We start from the raw sequence: 17,046 nt of genomic DNA, 5'->3' as shown, positions 1-17,046 counted from the left end.
TGTGACCGGCGAACCGCCTCCTTTCTAAGGGGGTGATCCGTGCGGCGTCACTAAGCGGCCACCCAATCGAAGCGGAGGGGCGGAGATGAGCGAGACGAACATCCCGCCCACCTCCTTCCTTCCTCATTGCCGGCAGTCGCAGGTAAGGTGAGGTTCCTTGTTCCTGCGGTGTCACACATAGTGATGTGTGCGGCCGCAGGAAGGACGAACAACCAGCGTCCTGCAAAAGCAACGATATTTGGGAACTGGACAACGTGTCACCGATCAACGATAAGGTGAGTATTTTCGATCGTTACGGGTCGCTCGTACGTGTCACACGCAACGACGTCGCTAATGAGGCCGGATGTGCGTCACGAATTCCGTGACCCCCAACGACATCTCATTAGCCATGTCGTTGCGTGTAAAGCGGCCTTAATGCGATATTTTCCCTCATTACACTCCTGTATTATACACCAGTCTAGGATTAGGAAAACAAAGCTGTACACATCCACAGTGGAACCATACTACAGGACAAGACACAAACAGATTTCTAGTGTGGCGCTGTTTGTAAAAGAAAGCAGCCATACTTCTTTAATGCTATAAAACCATGGTGTGGAGACACAAATAAGTGCACCGGGTGTTCATGAACGTCATCATCTTAATACCTCCACCCTATTGTGAGCTCATAGTAGGGACAGCAAACAATCAGCTTATTTACAAAGTCCAGAATCCGGAATGAAAACTATCAGGAGGCTGTATTCCTGGTGAGTCCACGCAGATGATGCAGCACAGTGATGTGTTATGTTCTCATTATTATATGTACTGTGCCGGCTCTGAGCTACGTTTTCTTCTTTAATCACATGTAAAGCCAAGTATAAAATATATAACGGGCATATATCAAGTCATTCTTATAAAAAGAAAGTGTCTAAAACATACAAATGTGTTTTGTAAGACAAAGAGTTATCCCCAAAATATTAAAATGTCCAATACGTAGAATTAGTGGAGAATTTTCTGATCGCTGGTGGTCTGGTTGCTGGGCCCCCCCACCTGATCTGAGAACGGGCTATGGATCCTGGGAATAATAATCATAATCTTTATTTCTATAGCGCCAACATATTCCGCAGCGCTGAGGTTCATATACAAACAAATATCTATAAGTAACAGTTAAGGAAAATACAAAAATTAAAGCAACAATAACGACAACCCTGCTCGTAAGAGCTTACAATCTACAATGGGGTGAGGTGGGGGTGACAAGGTACAGGTGATTATTTATGACGGTCCAGTCATCTCGAAGAAATGGGGGATGGATGAAGGCTGTGATAGATTTTGAACGGACATGCTTGACCTCCGCTCTATTCTGTTACGTCCGGGTGGTGGAAACACTGGACCGTACACCGGTTTCCCCTGAGGAGGCAGCCAGGCCGGTCACCCCGCCAGAGGGTCTTGATGCACGGCAGCCGAAGCACTATTTGGTAGCCAGACAGTCCGTAGGGGAGCTGGAAAGGTGGATGTTGCTGAACACACGGAGTTCTGGACGGTAATCCGGGTGACGAGGCTCAGGGTCCAAGGCCGGGTTGAAGGGTCAGGCGGGATCCGGAACCTGCTGAGCGATGGGACGGGTCACCCAACGGAGCCAGGGACTGGAGACTGGCGGAGCTGCAGAGGTGGTGGAACATCCGCCGAAGTCACCGTCAGGGTACTGGAATGGACGTGGTTTGGAGCGGCTGGTGTGGCAGGACAGGCTCTGCGAGACAGACAGGGTTAATACAGGGCAAAGCAATACGGGGACCTGAACTCCTAGCTTACTAAACACGTAGAACAGGCCCCGCCCACCAGGAAAGAGAATCCTAATATACCCTGTACCTGTCTATGTAATTTCCTGTTTGAAGGTGCTGGCCCTTTAAGAAAGGGTCAATGACCGCGCGCGCGCCCTAATGCGCATGCGCGAGGCCCGTGTGCCAGAAGCCAGTCCAGGGAGCGGTGCAGAGGAAGCAGGGGTGCCCGGCAGGGTGTCCCACGTCGCTGAGGAGCGCCGGGAGCGGGGAGCTGGACGCATGGAGGGCGCAGGCGAGGAAGAGGAGGCCGGGACCGGAGTGGTGAGTCGGGGACGCTGCCGGGAAGCGGGGAGCGGGCCACGGGGACCGGAGAGCGGGGCACGGGGACCGGGAAGCGTGACATATTCATTGTGTATGGTACTGTACAGCTCTGTTATTTCCGTCAGTCCCATAAACAATGAATGGAGAGGAGGGCGAGCATGTGCTCCATTCAAGACAGGGACTCTCTAGAGCTCCATATTGAGATATATATATATATATATATATATATACACATATATATATATATTATCTTTTATATATCTGCTGACGTTTTGGCTCAGTCGTCTCTTTTCTAACTCTCCTTTTCTTATAACTTCTCTAAAGAAACCTGTCTCTTCAGCCCCACTCCTCATTGTCTCTCCACCTCCAGATACTCAGCTCTCTCCTCCCTCCCTTGGTGGAGGCTTCTGTCTCTCCTCCCTCCCTGCACTCTCAGGAAGTTCTGACTTTTCCTCTCATGTAAAAGTTTTTTTGTTGCTCAGAGAGGTGGAGAGGGCAATAAAGAGACCAGGAGAGAGAAGGCCAGGGGGAAGGAAGGCGGTGGGCACAGAAGACAGAGCCACACACATAGGGGGACTCACTGCTGCCGAGATCTGACCGAAGGACGACTTGGACTGGAAAAACTGAGACATAAACATGAATATATAGAGAAAGAGACGTCTGAATGTGAAAGAAGAGACAGCTAGGCTAGAAGTGATAGGGGTCTAGACTGTCCTTCTGAAAGAAGCCGCCGAGACACCTGGAAGAGGCACCAGAGACTGAGCAGGTAACTTATCGATTCTTTATTATATTGAGCATCCTTTATTCTTATGTTGTATATATTGTATATGTCTTAAGAGAAAAAAAGATTTTTCGTCTTTCGAAGGATGTTCTACATGTCTACGGTAAGGATGGATAGTTACCGTAAAGGCCCCGAAGCCACAGAGCAGATGTGGCATCAGTGGATAAAGCCTTGAGAAACTTCTCTCACTGCCCTATGTGCTGGTGAATGTACCATATATATATATATATATATATATATATCATCCTGACAATACATATAAGTCTTTCTAGAGTCTATTTTTCACCGGACGGGTAAGGCCAAGTATCAAGTCTAGAACTTTTTGCTTACGGACGGTGAGTTTGGTTAGTCAGATTGGTTTCGATTTAAATCTATAGACATTTGTGCCCATTTAACTCCTTGACCATTTCAAGACAATTAATATTTCTTTTCTTGGGTATGACTAATATTTATAGAGTTTTCCTACCTGATTCGAAGGAATTCAGGGAAGTAAGATATGTATCGGCCAATTGTTGGTTAAGCTGGTAATTATCAGTCCTGAGACAAAGCAGTCATTATTACACTGAGGGTATGGATCTGGCACTCAGGGTAGTGGATGATCTCCAGGGATCAAGCTTTGATCCCTCTCTACCCAAACATCATCCATCTCGCCCCAATGCACAGCAGATGGTCAACCATTGAAGCTGAAATCGACAGGTTTCAATGACTAATATACAATGGGTGCCTTTAAAGGGAACCGGTCAGCAGAAATTTCCCCTAAAACCTAACAGATTCCCCCTCTGCAGCTCCTGGGCTGCATTCTAGAAAGGTCCCTGTTATTATTGTGCCCCCTTTCTGACCAAAAAAAAGAGTTTATAAAGAGGTACCTTTTTGGCTTCGGATTCTATAAATGTGACACGGGGGCGGGCTGCCTGATGGCCGTTATTCTGCCCCCTGGTCCTGTATGCCGCCCCCATCGCTGATTTCCATACTTGTGGACGCCGCCCACTGCTCCAGCCATCCCCGCGCATGCCCAGTGCCCATCTCTCGTGGATGAGCACTGTGCCCAGTGTCACCGCTGGTGACGTGCGCGCAGGGTTTAGATTATGGGCGGTGCTGTGATGTTTATTACCAAGCAACCGCCCATAATCGCGGGACCGCGCATTCCCCCTCGGCCTGCTTCGTGCTTCCTGCTTCCGCGCTCTTCCCATCTATTTCCTGCCTCAGGGCAAGATGGGAAGGAGGTGACGTGAGGTCAGCAGCAGCGCGCTTGCGCAGAACGAAGCAGGCCGAGGGGGAAAGCGCGGTCCCGCGATTATGGGCGGTTGCTTCGTAATAAACATCACAGCACCGCCCATAATCTAAACCCTGCGCGCACGTCACCAGCGGTGACACTGGGCACAGTGCTCATCCACGAGAGATGGGCACTGGGCATGCGCGGGGATGGCTGGAGCAGTGGGCGGCGTCCACAAGTATGGAAATCAGCGATGGGGGCGGCATACAGGACCAGGGGGCAGAATAACGGCCATCAGGCAGCCCGCCCCCGTGTCACATTTATAGAATCCGAAGCCAAAAAGGTACCTCTTTATAAACTCTTTTTTTTGGTCAGAAAGGGGGCACAATAATAACAGGGACCTTTCTAGAATGCAGCCCAGGAGCTGCAGAGGGGGAATCTGTTAGGTTTTAGGGGACATTTCTGCTGACAGGTTCCCTTTAAGCAGCCCATAGGTCAGTGTTGATATAATTGCTCTTCGATAAATGATTACGTGTTTTCAGAAAGTTCTTTTGTCTCATTAAAAATGTTTGGCCAAAGCCCCCCAATACACGTTAGACTAATGTTGGACGAAGCCACCATTATTAACAGGTTCAACGACACTCTAATATGCATGGTGGGCGCTGGCTAACTCACTGTCGGGGGACATGTTTAACGGGCATGTCCAATTTCAGACTGCTGATTGACACATGGAGATGTGACGCCGGCGGAGATGTCAACTGGCAGCTTTCTCATAGAGAACCGATGAGCACTCCTTGTTTTAGGCGCACATGATAACCACTACACTAAAGAAATTTCCATTGAGCACTCCTTGAGCATGGAAGAGCTGCTTCTGCCAACAGCCACCTAATAGCCTAGTTATCTATCAATATGGACTAAAATATCTATGACCGCATCCACAAAACCTTCATTGGATGATTGTTCATTTAACAATTGTCCAACCAATAACCTACTTCTGTGCTGTGTGTGGCCACCTTTAGCGGTACTTTGCACGTTGCGACATCGCTACTGTGATATCGTCGGGGTGAAATCAAAAGTGATCCGGCGCCGGAAACAACATCGCAACGTGTAAAGCCTAGATGCGCAGATAAACGATCACAAAAGCGTTGTAAATCAGTGATCTGTGTAGTGTCGGTCATTTTCATAATGTCGCACCAATAGGAGATACGATCTTGTTCCTCGTTCCTGCGGCAGCACACATCGCTGTGTATGAAGCCGCAGGAGCGAGGAACATCTCCTTACCTGCCTCCACTGGCTATGCGGAAGGAAGGAGGTGGGCGGGATGTTACGTTCCGCTCATCTCCGCCCCTCCGCTTCTATTGGCCGCCTGCCGTGTGACGTCGCTGTGACGCCGCACAACCCGCCCCCTTAGGAAGAAGGCGGGTCGCCGGCCAGAGTGACATCGCAGGGCAGGTAAGTGCGTGTGAAGCTGCCGTAGCGATAATGTTCGCTACGGCAGCTATCACAAGATATCGCATGTGCGACGGGGGCGGGGACTATCGCGCTCGGCATCGCTAGCATCGGCTAGCGATGTCGCAGCATGCAAAGTACCCCTTAGGGTTAGGGGTACACCCTAAACTCACAGTGTGGGTCTATCCCATTCCCTTTTGTATGAGGACATGTGATGTCATATGTAGTCTATACCATCTAGACCAGTGTTCCCCAACTCCAGTCTTCAGGGGTCGCCAACAGTGCATGTCTTCAGGATTTCCTTAGTATTGCACAGGTGATAATTTAATCACCTGCACACGTGATGATTCCCACACCTGTGCAATTTTGCGGAAATCCTGAAAACATGCGCTGTTGGTGGCCTCTGAGGACTGGAGTTGAGGAACACTGGTCTAGATAGTTCAAGTCTTAGGGTATGTGCGCACGTTGCGTACTAGCCCAGCACCGAAAAGGTGCGCTTCAGAGCGCAGCTGAAAAGCTCCGTTCTGAAGCGCATGGTGCCGGCGAGAACGTGCGCTCTGCCTGCAGCTCCTGCCATAGACAGAGCAGGAGCTGCCGGCAAAGCGCACGGAAGAAGTGACATGTCACTTCTTTTTGCGCAGCGCTTCGGCAGTAGCCGAAGCGCTGCGCTCTGAGACGCCACGTGCGCACGGCCCCTGCACAATCTCCATAGACTGTGCAGGGGACGCAGGACGCATGCAGTTACGCTGCGCTGCAAAGCGCAGCGTAACTGCATGAATTTACGCAACGTGCGCACATAGCCTTAGGACAATGGCCATTTGGGGCAACCTAATGATGATCTTAAATGCTAGCTTATATTCTGAGGATGTAGCATATTATACAATGATAGGACTATATAGGAAGAAAGACACAACCCATGGACTAGTGGGCCACTGGTTTTGAAGAAAGACAACTGTTATCTGGCTATTATACAATCCCTTTGAAGTGGACTAATCAATGTCCATAATGATGTCAGAGGAAAATTACATTGGATTGCACCATTATGCCCGAGTGTCCATTTTTTGAAGGGACAGTCCCTAATTTTGGACCGAAGCCCCTATTCCCCACTTTGCTCCTTAAAGAGAACCTGTCAGCATGATTTTGTAAAGTAAAGACATGGCTGTAATGGCGCAGTAATACTGATTACATTGATATATTTGATGTAGAAATCCGCTTCATTGTTTTTCTTTAATCACCATTTGATGTTTTCTGCTAATTAAATTTTGGTGCACAGGATTTCTCCTCCCTATCTGTGATTCCCTGCACACTCTGCCTGCCTCATGTCTGTGCAAGATAGGACAGAGAAGGGGTTAATGCTGCGCATCAGCCAAATGAAGACGTATAATGTTGATGAAGATGAGTATTCTTTTATTTCATAGGTCTACGCGTTTCGAGGTGAAAACTCTTCCTCAGGACCAGTGCATCAACAACTGACAAATGACTTGTTGATGCACTGGTCCTGAGGAAGAGGTTTCACCTCGAAACGCGTAGACCTATGAAATAAAAGAATACTCATCTTCATCAACATTATACGTCTTCATTTGGCTGATGCGCAGCATTAACCCCTTCTCTGTCCTATCTTGCATGCTCATCCACGTGGGGCTGCAGCAGACGCCATTATCTCATGCGCACTAGTGGTTGTGACTGTCACAACTGATCCAGGTGAGTGTATATTTTCCAGGTATACCCCACTGATCTTTTTGGTGTTACACTATCAGCGCTCCTTATTTTCAGATCTATGCCTCATGTCTGTGAATGACCAGCATCCTCCTGCCTCAGGTCTTTGAATGACCGGCCTCCTCTGTATGAAATCTCAGCAGCGATCTGTTATTCATAGACTGGAGGCAGGAAAAAGGGGCCGGGGAATCACAGACAGGGAGGAGAAGACCTAATCAGGAAAACTTTACATTGCTGTTAACAGAGGAACCACAAAGTGGATTTCTTCACCAAAGGTATCAATGAAATCAGTATTACAACCCCTTTACAGCCATGTCTTTATTTTCCATTAGAGAATCATGCTGACAGGTTCTCTTTAAATGTCTCCAACTACCTGTAACAGTGTAGGCCCATTAAGAAGGGCCGATATTCAGTAAACAAGTATTTATAAGAACACTTGGGTGCAAAAGTGATGCCAACCACCCAACAAAAGAGGAATAATTAATCATCAATGCAACTTGATGTTGTATGGAGTCAGCACAAACATTAACTGACCCTTCTAAATATGAGCTTGAGTGCCAAATCCCTAATTTATTTCCATAGCACTTTGTATTTTCCATTTTTCTTGTTTGTTAATAGTACAGCCCCATAGAGATTACCCATGAGCAAGAACTCTCCACCAAACTGTTCCTGGCGCCCCTTTTTTCCAGAAACTTCGTATTATTCTCACCCTTATTAATTGGTATTGTGGCCTAGTTCTATTAAGTAAAAGCTATGTACTGCCTATTAATATTTTCAGCCGTTCTTGAGAAATTAACACTTTTGTTTACAGTTCGTTGCCTTGGAGACCCACCACCGTTGTTAGCAGAACATGTGCAGTGCTTACAAGCTCATTTTTATTGATCTTGCAAGCACAGTTATGAAGCTAGGCAGGATTGCTGGATCATGTAGTTGTCTCATAATCCTGGCCAGCTATAGCGCAGTGCTTACAAGCCAGGCAGCAGCGGTGGTCGGTATCCTAGACAACGAGGTGTAAACAAAAGAAACAGATGCAAATTTTAATAAACAGTAAATTGAAAATGTGTTTGTATTTACAAGCTCCATCTATAGGTTATCCTACAAGTTCCAGGTGGACTGGCAGTAGACAAGGTCATACATGCCCCATTCAGCTGTAGAAGTAATATTCTTTCATTGTGGGATCTTATATCCGAAATACATTGGATGAAAGTTTTTTCATGTAGAAAATTCATGATTTACCGCAATGTTTCATATAATGAAACAGCAGAAAAAAAGTCTTTAGATTTGCCTTATATTACATCATATCCCATGGCCCAAGAACCACCAACACCAAAGTAAGTTGCACATAGAAAAACTTTAATTGGTTGGGTCAAGCATATAAATATTACATGGGATATAAAAATTGTGACAAGTAAGAAGGTTAAATGACACATAAGAGCGAATAAAGAACCCCATGTGGGGCTGCATGGATCAAATTAGGTGCACACAAAAGGGTGTACTCCCAGCAGGGCCAGTGTAAGTGCCTTTTACAAAACGCAGGTTCACCTAATCAAGAACTCTAGGCACATTACAAATAAATGAACAGGAATATATTCCCAGCAGAGCCAGTGTAAGTGCCTATACAAAAGATAAATTCACAGTCAGTGACAGAATAACACTTTAATAGATGACAATAGGCATGTTACTCACACACATCATCCGGTGAACAGGGATATGTTCCCAGCAAGGTCAGTGTAAATGCCATTGCAATAAACAGGTTCACAGTGAGTGATAGAGTAACACTTAAGTATATGAACATAGGCACACTGCCCAGGCATCTAGTCCAATGGACAGGGATATATTCCCAGCAGGGCCAGTGTACGTGCCTATATCATAAACAGGTTCACAGCAAATGACAGAGTAACACTTTAGTGCATGACAATAGGCACATTACACAAACACATGGTCCAGCGAACAGGGAAGTATTACATGGGATATAAAAATTGTGACAAGTAAGAAGGTGGTCCCCTGAGGAAGTCATCACGAAATACGTATTGGGACTTTTTTTCCCCTTGTGTGACTGCATGTGAGTGCTATAATTGGTGGAATATCCACCGGGCTATGTGTTTGGGTAATGTGCCTATGATTATGTACTAAGTGTTATCCTGTCATTACTGTGAACTTGGAAAGACACTTACATTGGTTTTGCTGGGAATACTTCCCTGTTCGCTGGACCATGTGTTTGTGTAATGTGCCTATTGTCATGCACTAAAGTGTTACTCTGTCATTTGCTGTGAACCTGTTTATGGTATAGGCACGTACACTGGCCCTGCTGGGAATATATCCCTGTCCATTGGACTAGATGCCTGGGCAGTGTGCCTATGTTCATATACTTAAGTGTTACTCTATCACTCACTGTGAACCTGTTTATTGCAATGGCATTTACACTGACCTTGCTGGGAACATATCCCTGTTCACCGGATGATGTGTGTGAGTAACATGCCTATTGTCATCTATTAAAGTGTTATTCTGTCACTGACTGTGAATTTATCTTTTGTATAGGCACTTACACTGGCTCTGCTGGGAATATATTCCTGTTCATTTATTTGTAATGTGCCTAGAGTTCTTGATTAGGTGAACCTGCGTTTTGTAAAAGGCACTTACACTGGCCCTGCTGGGAGTACACCCTTTTGTGTGCACCTAATTTGATCCATGCAGCCCCACATGGGGTTCTTTATTCGCTCTTATGTGTCATTTAACCTTCTTACTTGTCACAATTTTTATATCCCATGTAATATTTATATGCTTGACCCAACCAATTAAAGTTTTTCTATGTGCAACTTACTTTGGTGTTGGTGGTTCTTGGGCCATGGGATATGATGTAATATAAGGCAAATTTAAAGACTTTTTTTCTGCTGTTTCAATATGTCCCTGAAGTTGTTGCCTTTTACCTTATATAAGTCTGCTTTAACTGTCCTGGTTGTTGCTAAATGTTTCATATAATATGCTGTGCAGTAAAGGAGTTATTATGGGAGTTACACAGAGTGCTAACCGGTATAACAGGGATAACGCCTAGATACAGAATGAGCTGTCCGGCCACGATTAGGTCACCATCCTCCGAGATATTCTTATGTAATGGAAGTCTGTTCATTGTCGAGTTACTAATTAAGTGCGTATCTAGATCATTCTTCATATTCCACCACATGGGACATCCACTAATACATTGCCAAAGTAGATCACAATAACAGCTACATATTCATCACTTTAGATTAGTTTGGCATGAATTTACAATAGTTCTTTCAGACTAGTTACATCCATTCAACACTATGATAAATTACAGTACAGCATTGCTCTACTGCCTCCTCCTGATAACCCCTTTGCTATTTGTGATCTACGCAGGCAGACTCGGGTGTCAACCTGCTGACTGCTAATTCTGAGGCAGGCTAGAGTTAATCTCTTCTAGTCTACTTGTTAGTCTCCTTTGATCACCTGCTGTGGAGAAGCCAATCACGTCTGCTCCTCTCCTGTTTATGCTGGCTGGATCCTTCCACCTATGCCAGATACAGTTTATCTTAGTCTGGAACACCACACCTCCCCAGACTATCTAGTGTGATACCTGTTACTGTGTGCAGTTGTTGCGTTAAAGGGAACCTGTCACCACATTTGGTGACTATAAGCTGCGGCCACCACCAGTGGACTCTTATATACAGCATTCAAACATGCTGTATATAAGAGCCCAGCCGCTATGTAGAACGTAAAAATCATTTTATAATACTCACCTAAGGGGCGGTGTGGTGAATATTGGTTGAATTGACGTCTCCATTCTCTGGTACCAGCGCCTCCTTTCGGTCATCTTTGTTCTCCTTTTTCTGAAGCTTGGGTGCATGACGCGTCCTACGTCATCCACACTAGCCAGCGTTGAGATCCTGCACAGATGCACTCTGATCTGCCCTGAGCAGGGCAGATCGAAGTCTTGTAGTGCGCATGCGCGGGACCTCAATACCGGCTAGTGTGGATGACTTAGGACACATCATGCACCCAGGCTTCAGAAGAAGGAGGACAAAGATGGCCGAAATAGGAGGCGCCGGTACTGGAGTACGGAGACACCCATCCAACCAGGCTGCACCGCACTGAACCGCCCATTAGGTGAGTATTATAAAATGATTTTTACGTTCTACATAGTGGCCTGGGCTCTTATATACAGCATGTTAGAATGCTGTATATAAGAGCTCACTGGTGGTGGACGCAGTTTATAGGCCCCAAATCTGGTGACAGGTTCCCTTTAATAAGTCGACACCTAACAGTAGCATAGGAGATCACTAGCTTTCATCAGACAAACCCTTTCAGTCCAGCACGTCATGTTTTAATTCTAACTTTAAAAAGAAATGTCATTGGTAAAACCATAACCCAATGTGATGACTCAACCCTGCCACATCTTACAGACTTATTAGATCTGCCTTACGAAAACATTTGTGGTTTTTTTTTAGGTAAGTTGGATAAGTTCTACTCGTCTCGGATAGCATATAATTCATTGCATTTTCCCAATGATCAAACTCGGCATAATTTCCAAAATTGGTAACCGCCGTAAAAATTCTGTAAATTGTTTTCTCTTTTATTGTGTTCTAGGTCTTCCGAAATGAGGTCCTGGCTGGTGCTTACGCTGCTTTTAATTGGCTACGTAGCCTACCTCTTCCTGGGGGCGTTAGTGGTCTCCACCATAGAATCTCCGTATGAGGGAAATTTGCGCAGGGAGCTGAAACAGCTAAAGCAGATATTTCTGAACAACAGTCCATGTGTGAACGAGAGTGGCTTGGAGGCTTTTTTGGAGAAAGTCATCAGCGCCAATAAATTTGGTGTTTCAGTGTTATATAATGCATCTAATGAGAGCAAATGGGACCTGGCATCATCCCTCTTCTTCTCCAGCACATTGGTGACCACCGTTGGTGAGTACACAAGTTTCACAAAAAATTAAGTTTCACAGAGGAATGGTCGATTTTCATTTTATATTTTTATTGTGAAATAATATCCAAAAGGATGGTGGACAACTAACTCCGAGTGGTATGGTGGAACATCCCGAGTTCAGGTTGCCTTATACAGTTAATGTTGGATACAACGGCCAGTTTGAGTGACACTGGCCAACCATATAAATGTGTATGGGGTGTCCCAACTTTTTTTCATTGAAGATGCTGGGAAAAGAACAATCAGACATTGCCTGATCCTTTTTTTCTCTTTTTGTAATATCCAAGGCACTGAAGACTCCTTCATCAATTAGAAAAATCTTCATTAGTCCTAGAGTACATGATAAAACCAGCGCAACGTTTCAACCAACGCAGGGCCTTTATCAAGCAAGACCTTATTCATCTCTCACCACTGATAACACATGCATATGTCTTGGAGAGTAGTTTGGAAGGATATCTGTTGGGGAAAAGTAGTATGCCAAAGTTTTGGTGGGATTGGAAGACCATGTAATGTGTAGGGGGGTGGGGGTCTCCAATCTGGCAAGGTTTTGGTGGGATCGGACGACCATGTAATGTGTAGGGGCTCCAGTCTGGCAAGGTTAAGGTGGGAAAAGACGACCATACAATGTGTAGGAGGGTGGGGGGCTCCAGTCTGGAAAGTTTTTGGTGGGAACGGATGACCATACAATGTGTAGGGGGGTGGGGCGCTCCAGCCTGGAAAGTTTTTGGTGGGAACGGATGACCATACAATGTGTAGGGGGTGGGGGGCTCCAGTCTGACAAGGTTTCGGTGGGATCAGACGACCATGTAATGTGTATGGGGGTGGAGGGCTCCAGTCTGGCAAGGTTTTGGTGGCATCAGACGACCATGTAATGTGTATGGGGGTGTGGGGTTCCAGACAGGCAAGGTTTTGGTGGGATTGGATGACCATGTAATGTGTATGGATGTGGGGTGTTCCAGTCTCACAAGGTTTAGGTAGGATCACACATCCATGTAATGTGTAGGAGGGTGGAAGGACTCCAGTCTCTTCCCTGAGAAATGATGTTGAAAGAGAGTAGGACTTGTCATGTTATATTACAACGCCTGATTATTTTATTTTTTTGGGACATGAGCCGATGAAAGAGACGTCTAGTTATGACTTATTCTATTCTCACAGAAAGCACATAAGCTCTCTGCCAAATTGAGTGTGCATGTATGGAAGACAGCTGTATGAGCATCGCCATCGCAGGTGTATGGGCAACTTCTATAAAACTAGATAACCCAATTTATTAAAAATTTTAAAAGGTTGGTCCGCTCTAAAAATATATATATTTCAAAAGTTATTAAAGTTGATCAAAAAGATTGTCAGGATCCAGTCCCAGCAACAATGTTCATAATCCATGGCCATCAGACCTGAACCCTGTGAACCTTCTGCCCCCTGCCGGCATACCCGGTGCCTCTTCTCACACATGACGTCTCATCAGGCCTACTAATTAGAAGAAGTTCCTGGGATGTCGACAGGTAGAAGGAGGTCCAGTTCCGGGGATGTTGGCAGGTAGAAGGCGGTCCAGTTCGGGGATGTTGGCAGGCATAAGGAGGTCCAGTTACGGGGGATGTCAGCAGGTAGAAGGCGGTCCAGTTCCGGGGATGTTGGGAGGCATAAGAAGGTCCAGTTCCGGGGGGATGTCAGCAGGTAGAAGGCGGTCCAGTTCGGGGATGTTGGCAGGCATAAGAAGGTCCAGTTCCGGGGGATGTCAGCAGGTAGAAGGCGGTCCAGTTCCGGGGATGTTGGGAGGCATAAGAAGGTCCAGTTCCGGGGGGATGTCACCTGGTAGACTGAGGTCCACTTGGGTCTGGTTCTGCAAAACGTTTTGCTCAACAATATTAGTATTTAAGGTTAGTTTCCTCATTTATATCCTTCATCAAGTAGCCAAAGCTGCTGTATAGGATGTTTGTTTGTTTATTTTCTGTAGGACAGATTCTATACATTGTATGGACAGTCATTGAGGTTTGCAGATTAGAGGTCATTGTTAGGAGCCTGTTTTCAGATGGTGCCCTACTAAGTAAAAAAAAAGCATTATCTATGTGCTGTAGGTATTTATGGGCGTTAACTTGCATATGCAAATATCTTGGATCTTCCCTACTCTTCCCTAACAAAGTACAAAAGGAAAAGTAGGAAAGTCCGCAGCTCGTAGCTAATTTTTCCTTTTCTCCTCCTCACACTGAGCATTGCCAGTGACTTGCAGTAATTCCAGCTCTCTGGTTTCACTTGGCAAATAAAAAGAAACCCAAGAAATATATTAGACTCCATAATCCCATATATTTCCCTTCGGGCTGTTAGAAAATGTCTTTGTTTAAACATCTCCATGTGTACACAAATACTCGCTAAGTGCTACCCTCCAGCAGATAATCTTATAATATCAGCAACAGGTAATAATATTACCAGAAGAATAACAAGTCTAAAGGCCCCATCACACTAAGCAACATCGCTAGCAACATCGCTGCTAACGAACAACTTTTGTGACGTTGCTAGCGATGTTGCTGTGTGTGACATCCAGCAACAACCTGGCCCCTGCTGTGAGGTCGTTGGTTGTTGCTGAATGTCCTGGGCCATTTTTTAGTTGTTGCTGTCCCGCTGTGAAGCACAGATCGCTGTGTGTGACAGCGAGACAGCAACAACTGAATGTGCAGGCAGCAGGAGCCGGCTTCTGCGGACGCTGGTAACCACGGTAAACATCGGGTAACCAAGAAGCCCTGTCCTTGGTTACCCGATATTTACCTTCGTTACCAGCCTCCGCCGCTCTCACTGTCAGTGCCGGCTCCTGCTCTGTGCACATGTAGCTGCAGCACACATCGGGTTAATTAACCCGATGTGTGCTGTAACTAGGAGAGCAGGGAGCCAGCGCTAAGCGGTGTGCGCTGCTCCCTGCTCTCTGCACGTGTAGCTGCAGCACACATCGGGTAATTAACCCGATGTGTGCTGTAACTAGGAGAGCAGGGAGCCAGCGCTAAGCATTGTGCGCTGCTCCCTGCTCTCTGCACGTGTAGCTGCGTGCGCTTGGTAACCAAGGTAAATATCGGGTTGGTTACCCGATATTTACCTTAGTTACCAAGCGCAGCATCTTCCACGCGGCGCTGGGGGCTGGTCACTGGTTGCTGTTGAGCTCACCAGCAACTCGTGTAGCGACGCTCCAGCGATCCCTGCCAGGTCAGGTTGCTGGTGGGATCGCTGGAGCGTCGCAATGTGACATCTCACCAGCAACCTCCTAGCAACTTACCAGCGATCCCTATCGTTGTTGGGATCGCTGGTAAGTTGTTTAGTGTGACTGGACCTTAAGGTGGCCATACACTACGGGCCTATATCCGTGTGATCAGCCAACAGTCAAATGTGCACGAAGGTCCCCTGACTCTCCACCAACAGATAATATCAGGGGGAGAAAAGGATCAGTGTCCTGACTCTCCACCAACAAATAATATCAGGGGGAGAAAAGGATCAGTGTCCTGACTCTCCACCAACAAATAATATTGTCGGTCAGGGGGTAAAAAAGATCCGTCCCTTGACTTTCCACCAACAAATAATATTGTGGGGAGAGGAGGATCAGTCTCCTGATTCAGCACCAACAAATAATATCATGGGGAGAAAAGATCTGTCCCCTGACTCTCCACCAACAAATAATATCGGGGGGAGAAAAGGATCGGTGTCCTGACTCTCCACCAACAAATAATATCGTGGAGAGAAAAGATCTGTCCCCTGACTCTCCACCAAAAAATAATATCAGGGGGAGAAAAGGATCGGTCTCCTGACTCTCCACCAACAAATAATATGAGGGGGAGAAAAGGATCAGTCTCCTGACTCTCCACCAACAAATAATATCGTGGGGGGAGGGGTTAGAGAAGGATCGATCTCCTGACTCTCCACCAACAAATAATATCAGAGGGAGAAAAGGATCGGTCTCCTGATGCTCCACCAACAATTAATATTAGGCAGGGGAGAGAAGGATTGGTCTCCTGACTCTCCACCAACAAATCATATTGGGGTGAGAAAAGGATCAGTCTCCTGACTCTCCACCAAGAAATCATATTGGAGTGAGAAAAGGATCGGTCTCCTAAAGGGGGCATTACATGCTGCGACATCGCTAGCGTTCGCACACGCCCCCGTCGTTTGTGCGTCACAGGCAAATCGTTGGCCGTGGCGGACAAACTCACTGCTACCCGTCTCACATACGGTACTTACCTTCCTGACGACATCGCTGTGGCCGGCTAACAGCCTTTTTTCTAAGGGGGCGGTTTGTGCGGCGTCACAGCGACGTCACACGGCAGGCGTCCAATAAAAGCGGAGGTGCGGACAGCAGCCGCAGGAAAGTCACGCCCACCTCGTTGCTGGAGGACGCAGGTACGGGGTGTCACACGTAGCGATGTGTGCTGCCTCAGGAACAATGAACAACCTTCGTCCAGAACAAGGAACAATATTTGGGAAATGGACGACGTGTCAACAATCAATGATTTGGTGAGTATTTTACATCGCTAGCATTCGCTCGTATGTGTCACACGCAATGACGTTGCTAACGAGGCCGGATGTGCATCACAAATTCTGTGACCCCAACGACATTTCGTTAGCGATGTCATTGCGTGTAAAGCGGCCTTTACTCTTCACCAACAAATAATATTAAGGGAGAAAAGGATCGATCTCTTGACTCTCCACCAACAAATAATATCGGGGAGAGAAAAGGATTAGTCTCCTAACTCTCCACCAACAAATAATATTGGGGGAGAGAAGGATCAGTCTCATGACGCTCCTCCAACAAATAATATTGGGGGAGAGAAAGATCAGTCTCACGACGCTCCTCCAACAAATAATATTGGGGGGAGAGAAGGATCGGTTTCCTGATTGTCCACCAA

General features: G+C 46.5%; 1 protein-coding gene across 2 annotated transcripts in view; it reads left to right on the top strand.

Moving 5' to 3' along the window:
• Positions 1–714: 714 nt before the first annotated feature.
• KCNK6 (potassium two pore domain channel subfamily K member 6) overlaps positions 715–17,046 on the top strand; it is a 39,898-nt gene continuing 23,566 nt past the window's right edge. Inside the window, exons 1-2 of one of the 2 annotated variants that reach the window (XM_075322597.1) lie at positions 715–743; positions 11,837–12,153. In XM_075322597.1, coding sequence (XP_075178712.1) covers positions 715–743; positions 11,837–12,153 — 346 coding nt within the window. Of the gene's footprint in view, positions 744–2,522; positions 2,842–11,836; positions 12,154–17,046 lie in introns of those variants that run through there. The other variant, XM_075322598.1, reaches the window with a different exon arrangement.

Source organism: Anomaloglossus baeobatrachus, chromosome 9 (genome assembly GCF_048569485.1).
Source record: "Anomaloglossus baeobatrachus isolate aAnoBae1 chromosome 9, aAnoBae1.hap1, whole genome shotgun sequence".
Taxonomy (NCBI): Eukaryota; Metazoa; Chordata; class Amphibia; order Anura; family Aromobatidae; genus Anomaloglossus; species Anomaloglossus baeobatrachus.
This window is presented reverse-complemented; position numbering and strand designations above follow the sequence as displayed.